At 38.0% G+C, this 7,992-nt stretch overlaps 2 protein-coding genes and 1 long non-coding RNA gene across 3 annotated transcripts; 1 reads left to right on the forward strand and 2 right to left on the reverse strand.

The window, feature by feature from the left end:
• Positions 1-653: 653 nt before the first annotated feature.
• Positions 654-1,547, forward strand: LOC116806359. Its single transcript, XR_004365618.1, has 3 exons — positions 654-735; positions 812-905; positions 1,002-1,547. It is a non-coding gene; the product is annotated as an uncharacterized LOC116806359 (long non-coding RNA).
• Positions 1,548-5,233: 3,686 nt separating this feature from the next.
• Positions 5,234-5,677, reverse strand: LOC6557677. Its single transcript, XM_001984575.1, has one exon. The coding sequence runs from the start codon at positions 5,675-5,677 to the stop codon at positions 5,234-5,236; it is 444 nt and encodes a 147-aa protein (XP_001984611.1).
• A 777-nt stretch (positions 5,678-6,454) lies between these two features.
• On the reverse strand, positions 6,455-7,037 carry LOC6557890. Its single transcript, XM_001984574.2, has 2 exons — positions 6,978-7,037; positions 6,455-6,919 (listed from the first exon to the last, which is right to left on the reverse strand). The coding sequence occupies exons 1-2, from the start codon at positions 7,035-7,037 to the stop codon at positions 6,455-6,457; spliced, it is 525 nt and encodes a 174-aa protein (XP_001984610.2).
• Between the last annotated feature and the right edge of the window lie 955 nt (positions 7,038-7,992).

Consider the following 7,992-nt stretch of genomic DNA (forward strand, 5'->3'; position numbering starts at 1 on the left):
ACAATTATAATCAAGCTGTTGGATATTTAGTATGCATATCTATGAATTAAGCTCTTCTGACAAGATAAATATACTTGTTCAATAGACCCTCGCAAATTTATATCTGCGTTTCGGCAAGACATTGCATACTTATTTATATGTAATAAAAGCACACATCTATTTGCCCCGATATATCAGGCAAAATGTCGCATTACTAACTATACTATCCTATCTTATATTCCTCGTATCTGTAACTGTCTGTCAGCAACTGAGCGCAATTGAAACGAGGCGACGAAGCGCCAACATTTTGGAAGTTTATTTGGCAGCCGGATGAGAAGTAGACGTGAAAACCGCCGAGATGTGCCAGCATTTCAACGCCATCAGCCAAACGCGTCGCTTCGGCTGCTGTTGTTTATCTGTTGCTGTGGTTTTTGTTGTTGCTGCTGATGCTTATTATCTTGAACTGCCAGGCAGACTTAACACCAAGGAACCACATCAGGACCAGTGAAGCCTTTTCCATAAGCAGTTGCGCCTCTTGCGACCGCCGAGAACTTTCAATAAACTTTGCCGTCGTCTTGGCATAAAAATTTCATCTGAGCATGCTTTGATATTTTATTTATTTTTATTTGTGTTGCCCACAGTTGATGATATATATATATTTTTTTGTATTTCTTTTTGTATTCTCTCTTATTTTTCTTGCGGGCAACTTCTAATCAATTCCAAATCATTTAGCACACGCATGAGAGCTGACAGTATGTAAGTATACAATTTGTGTGTGTGTGTTGATTTGTTTGTGTGTGTGTGTGTGGGGAGTAATCGCCATTTTGCTTAGGTTAAAGCTGTGGGGCTTTAAGACCGTTGCTGGCCATAAATCAGGGGCGTGACGGCGCACAAAAGGCAGCTGACAAAGCCCAAAAGCTGTGCGGGTAATTATGACTAATTAACGTGCCGAATGACCCCCAATACCACAAAGCAGATCTCTCGCTCTCTTTCTATCTCTCTCTTTCTCTTTCTCTCTTAAGCCGCTGTCCGAGCTGTCCATCGATACTTCTACGAGATGCCTTAATAAAATCATCAAATTTGCCTGGATCCAATATAAAAGGCTTTTGGCCAAGCCATAAAAACTTCGTCGCTCGCAATCCCAATGCCATTTTGATATGCCCCACACGCGCCACGGCTGATAAACTGAACAGCGTTGGCCATTTATGGTCGCACATGGTAGCCGGCACTCGATACGTTATATAAGTGGCATAAATTTTGGTCAAGAGGTAGCCAGCTCTACGCGGCAGTGAAACAATGGCGTATTATGACACCCGAAACTTGGTCACATGTGCATGTGGGCCAGGGAAATCACTCTGTAAACAATGTCCTACATATATGAAAAAATCGATCTATCTATCAAGAAACACTTGAAACCGGCTCCAAAGCTTCAAGAGCTATTCCTTTTTCAAATCTGCCCCAGTGCTTTCTGATTATGGGTTCTCCCATAATACTATTCTTAAATTTGGAAACACTATTTCCGTTTAAAACTCATCATAAAATGCTATTCCCCAAAATCCAGCCAACAATTCGACAATTTTTACTTACTCAGCACTTTAGAGCAATTTATGACAGTTCACTTCTGCGTTTCATACACAATTTTGTTACAGTTAACAAAAAATAAAAATAAAAAAAAATAGAATCAAGTAAACGCTGCTCTTTGACATTGTTTCACTTTGCACTTCACACTTGGGCGCTGCTATCTTTAGTTTGTCGTCTGGCTTGAAGTACATTTCTTCGGCAGCTATCCTTATTTACTCTCCGGCTGGACGAAATACGCAACTCTGCACGCTTCTTTTGTTCGCTACAAATGTTCATAAATAAGTTGATTAGCTTTTTATGTGTCTAGCGCTGAGCGACATTTTGAGTGGCAGCCACAAGAACAGGGCGCCACGGCAGGATGCAGCATAAGGACAGTAATTGAAAACGGTACTTAATGCGTGATTATTATATTCTCTGAAGCCTGCAAATAACATGATAGGGCGAAAAAGCAACGCTCCATTGACGTTCTTTATTATATACTCGTACATTATTAAATGTGTGTGTGAATGAAAAGTGCGTGTTAAGCGACTTTTGTTCTAAAATAAAAGGCTGGCCAATGGTTCGCAGCAACGATTACCAACAATAGATTACATATCAAAACATGAGTTTTTAAAATCATCAGTTTAACTAAACGCTTTAGTTTATAAGTACCAGTTCAGCAGTCGGTAGTACACACAATGCATTCAATACAAGGTTTTTTGACCAATCATTAGTGATTGCGCTCTCATATCCAATTTTAAAAGATTTGAATTAATCGTAAAAATCCATTGAAAATGGCGCTGATGAACTTCTGCCTCAAGTAAACTTGAATCGTTATTAACTTCCTAGTCAATTTACAATTTTCCCTTTTCATATGCCCAAAGAATGTTTCTTGGCTAAAGCGGAAAGTAAGTAATGGTTATTTGTCTATACTAGCTTATAACCATGTAAACTCGTATATGGTAGTTTCTCATCACAATTTCCGCATGCTGAGCTGTCTCTGGCCCCAAACTCAATTCAAACAAAGCCAGAAACAGAAAACTTTATTTTAACAACTTTTCGGGTTACAGTGCTACGAAGTTCATAAGTATGCTTAAAAACTACTTGCCAAATTGTTTAGCATTGCTATTTCCGGTTGATATACGCAAAACGATTGCAATACAATCAATTTTAATACCCTATATCCATAAAAAGAGTCAAATGGTCCTTGCTCGATTGCTGTGTTCATAAAATTAACGGCTAAATGAAGAAATTTTGTAATAAAAACTTTTCCAAGATATAAAAAAAATGAAGTCCATTTATTAAGTTGCGGAAAAGTTTCTAGTCTTAACGAGCTTTTTAGAAATGTGAACGAAAAATGTTTAAAGTTGCAATTTAAGGACGGTATCTAGTTGTCGAGCGGTTTGCTGGTTGCAAATTTTACTGGTTTATCAGTGGCAGTTGCTTCATTTGCAACTGAGATTTATGAATGGAACCATTGAGTACCGGTAACTGTTTTTCAAAAATGTTTAATCATTTAATGTGCGACATCTCCAACTTTACCCAGCTCCAAATGCATTTCGCATAATTTGTTTTGTGCACTGAGACATGCAGTGGCATCAACGCAGCCCTCTTCCACCAACCCACCGCCATTGCTTCGCCCAGTCTATTTGTATGCTGTCATGTGCGGTGCCAGGGCAGCGAGGGCTGAGATAGGGCGGTGTCGTGTTTGTATATTGTATGTTGTGCCAAACAGCAACCCTACCACGCACTTGCACTCTCACTTTAATGTGTGTGCCAGCCAGCGACCTACGAGCCCCCAAACGATGTCATTTGTCCTTTGTGAGCTCACGTGTTACATGCAAATGCTCTTCCTGCCCAGAACAGAAGACTTACAACTCACAGCTTACAACTTGACGTTGTAGCTCCTGCTGCTCCTGCTACTGCAATTGCTGCAGTATTTCTTTGTCTTGGGCAACCCAGTACTTATGGGGGAGGTTAAGAGTGTGCGCAAATAAATATTGTAATGATGTATGTGATTTCTTTTATGCCAGGCTACACAAAAGAAGCTCATGCCTATCAGTTTATTGAAATCTCTTTAGCCAAACGACAACTCGGCTCAAGTGTCGACCCACTTGAGCACAATCATAAAAAAAAAATGCAACATTTGCATGGCATTCATATTAATGAAGTAACAACCTGGCAATACAAAGTCATTAAACACATGTTAAAAGCATGTGCCGTAAAAAAATCAATAAACAATCAACGAAAGAAGTATAAATAATAAAATGAAATTGGTAGGCTGAAGCGCAGCCTCAAGGCTGCAATTATGAGTTTGCAGTTCGCAGTGCTGTTAAAGCTGCCTATGCAAAAAAAATAAAAATAAAAAGGAAACCATGCGAAATGCGTTGACGATTGCATTTTTCAAGTGCACAGCAATATGAAGCGATGTGTTATACGGTGGGTGTATTTTTCGCTGAAAATGTTAAGGAGTGTGTGCTTCACACGCATACGAACACACTCACATATGGTCATTGCGTTGACGCGCGAAAAATCATGTATACCAATTAAATGCAACGGACAACGCCCAAAAAAAAAAAAAAAATGTCACAAAAAATGTGTGGCAACTGCTGTCAATGACAGCGCAAATAAATGCAACAAAGTTCATGAAAAACACGCAAAAATGAAAATCAATAGCACTGCGTATATGTAGATGGAGGCATGTTGCACATAGGGCAGTATATAGCTGCATCCCATATAGGCGGCATGGTCAAACGCTGTTCGCCATGCAGTGTGGGCATTTGTCATAACAGCAGCAATAATCAGGACGACAAGCCTACAACAACAACAACAACGACAGCAACAGCAACAGCAACAAAAGCTGCGCAGCCAGACGAGGTGCAGTGACAACAATAACAATAACAATAACAGCAGCAGCAGCAGCAGCAGCAACAACAAAAACACGGCATAAACACGGGAAACGGACACGAACTGTGCAGGCCCATCCATGTTGACGTCAGTCACACAGCGTGCAAATGTTGACCTACATACAAAACGCTGAGCAAACAGGCGTATAAATGCCACGCCAACCAAAAACAAAAACAACAACGCTTTTAACAGTAACAGCAACAACATCATCGCGCAGTGTAGATAAGTCTGCTTTTTGTCCAGTTGCCAACGCATTGTTAGAAATATAGTGAACATAGTCATAGCTATATAAAGCTTTATCTATAGCTATCGTTGTTGCTGCAGTCCGTGCTATTATTGTTTTTAATTCTAACCAGCATCATAATTGTTATGTAGATTTATAGAATTGGGTTGGCAGCCATGCTGGTAGCAGGAGGCAGCCTTGCCGTTCAGTGTCCAGCAGCGGATGTGAAATAACCATTAAAACAAGCAATCTGTGTGTGCACTGTGGTATATATACATGGTGCATAAAACTTTACTTGAACTGCATAATATAATAAGAATATTAAGTATCAGATTTCATGCTTATGCTTGAAAATATTGTGAAATAATAATTCTCTGAGAAGTATTCTAATGATCTTATACAACATTTAAGACGGTATATTTGTTTTTATCAAAAGTAGACCCAATAATTTTTTATTGTTAGCTTTGATTGCGTATTTAAAATTGAATTGAATTTAATTCATACTGCAAGAAGTAAATATTTGTCTCTTGCTTAATAATATATTATAAGAGAATTCATTACTATTCATTTTAGATATGATACGTTATATCTCATGATGATCTCCATAATAGGTACATGTTTCCTTGGCACTGAAATACGGACGGTAATTTGGTAGCGGCCAGCGGGATGAAAGGGTGCAATTGTACGCGAATTCATATTCTGTAGGTAATAAACCTTGGCCACAATGGGACAGACGCTGATGGTGTTATTCACAATCATAACTTTTAAGGGGTAAGCCATTACCTTGCTTATTAACGGATTTTTGAGAAACGAACAGCCATCAAAATGATTGAGCTTGTACATTATTTGCTGAGACCTTATGGAGCGCATATTTATATCGATAAAAAAAATTGGCGCTGTTTTTAACACCCGAAAAGTGTACACACTTGAATTATTAGGCAATTTGTGGAAGTATTCTATAACATCGTGATCACATTTGGTTTCCAGTGATTCCATGACACTCTGCATTCTCCGACACAGTACCTATAAGAATATACATATATATATCAAAAATCACAATTAGGAATTTCCGGCGATGCCTTTTACCTGTCCTTTGTATTGAACAGCAAGTGCAAGCAGAATGTAAAATATGCCAACTATACTTGACCGCATAGTTAACTGTCAGATACCGAAGTTAATTTAGAATGAGTTTGATTTCGATTACTTAATTTCTGAATACGTTGAATAATGAATCGAAATTATAGTAATTATAAAGATATTAAAATATAAATTTACTGGAACAAGTTAATCGGCTCTTACTTATGTCATGGTCCATTAGATGTCACTTGAAATGTGAAATGAAATGTGAACATGTTAGAAACTGACAGTATTTTAGGTTTTGAGTATTAATGAATTTATATATGAAATATTTTATAGTTCCACATGATCGCTATTATTATATGGTTAGTTGTTAATAGCCAATCGGGGTAATGTTTATCACTTTTAAGACACCAAATATATTTTTATTAAAAAAACATCGGAAACTTGAAGAAGCTATAAGATTGCAAAAACACTCTGTTAATTAATGGAATTTACAGTCTTAAAAGTAAGAAAGCTTTTATGGCCCATTAGCTAAAGTATGGAAGATATTCTACTATATTATCAGTTAAAATCACAGATACATTTTCAGTACCAATTTAAATGAGCTGTTTAAGAATTAAAATATATGTAAAAAAATATGTGCAAAATAAAAATTACAATTAATTTGAAAATTTTATTTCATTTTATAGACGGATTAAATACAAATTATGTTCTCAAAATGACTACCTTGTATTTCGCATTAATTTCCATAACAAATGGTGCTTTACTCTGTGGCATTTTAACCCTCATTTTATATTGGAACTGACCAGCGGGATGAAATGAGGGTAACTTTAAGGTTACAACTAGACTTCTTATGAAGTAAATCTTTGGTTTCATAGGGCAAGTAAATGATTCGTTCACAAGCATACTTCGATAGACTTCACCCAATACTTTCTTAAAAAGTGGATTCTTCAGAAACTGGCAGCCGTCCAGAGAAATATTGTACATTAATTGGTGATTTTTTAACGCGCGTGTGAATATGTTAATAGAAAATGCTGGAGCCGGTTTCACAACGCGAAAAGTGTAAAGTAATTTATTACCGGGAACTTGGCGAAAGTATTCGACAAATTCGTGATCACTTCTGGTTTCGAATGACTCAACAACAACCTTCATTTTGCCTTCTACCAGCATCTATACAGAAAAAGAATATATGTTAGAATGAATGACAATGATGTAGTCTTTTCGTTACCTCCTGCTGAGTTGAAATTGCAAGTAGAATCCATGTTAGGCAAACCAGATTAGGACACATTATGAACTACAAACAATCAACCATCCAGTAACAGCCAATACTATGTGATCAAAAATGTTTGACAGCTACTACACTATATGAATTTGACAACAACATAATCATTATTAACGTATTTATAAACTCATAAATATTATTTGAAATTTGAATTGGCATTGACACTTGTAACCAAATGAGTTAGATAAAAACATTTTCAGCTACTATATGCAGTTGTCATTTGATCACACATCGCATCTTGATATTGCCTGGTTTTTTTTGGGGTTCGGTTTTCGTTTCAGATTGCCAGCTCGATTAGTTTCTCTCGATTTTTGGCACGTTTGCACAGGCGAGTGCCCCAAAGTGCCAAGGCAATGTAGTGCCACCTGACAATGTCTAATGATGATGGAGTAAGTGCAGCAACAACTACATAATCATAGCCATAACGTTAAGGCAGTCAAGGCACTGCCTGTGGTTGTCGTTGCTGTTGTTGATGTTGCTTTTGTTGGTTTTGCTTTTGTTGGTGTTGCTTTTGTTGGTGTTGCTTTTGTTGGTGTTGTTGATGTTGGCTACGTGCAGACACGCAGCCAGTCAACCAACCAGACAACCAACCAGCTGGCAAACAAACAAACTCACGCTTCTGAAGCCAACGAGTGTTGCAGTACTAAGTGGGCTGACTTTGGGGGGCGTGGCATTGGGTTGCTTGTGCTCTAACGTTTGTTATCGCATACAGGGAAAACTCAACGAGTCAATGACTTTCTGGTGTCGTTCGTTGATGCGCGACACGGCTTCGTTGTCATTAGTAACAACACTGACACGCACTCACTGACAGCCATACACAGCCACACACATACACACACACACACTACACACACACACACACACATGAATACGCACACAAATTCATTTGTTGGGCTGCTCTTGTAGTATGTTGCTCGTTGTGGGAAATATAAGCGGGTGCGGCAATAAATTTGGCAAACAA

Source organism: Drosophila grimshawi, unplaced genomic scaffold (assembly GCF_018153295.1).
Source record: "Drosophila grimshawi isolate 15287-2541.00 unplaced genomic scaffold, ASM1815329v1 contig_44, whole genome shotgun sequence".
NCBI classification, from domain to species: domain Eukaryota; kingdom Metazoa; phylum Arthropoda; class Insecta; order Diptera; family Drosophilidae; genus Drosophila; species Drosophila grimshawi.

Bases quoted from the DNA above. Each gene is read 5' to 3' on its own strand.
- LOC6557677 (XM_001984575.1), bottom strand. From the start codon at position 5,677: ATGCAGAGTGTCATGGAATCACTGGAAACCAAATGTGATCACGATGTT.
- LOC6557890 (XM_001984574.2), bottom strand. From the start codon at position 7,037: ATGTGTCCTAATCTGGTTTGCCTAACATGGATTCTACTTGCAATTTCA. The intron at 6,920-6,977 runs GTAACGAAAAGA...TTTTCTGTATAG, and splicing joins CAATTTCAACTCAGCAGGAG to ATGCTGGTAGAAGGCAAAAT.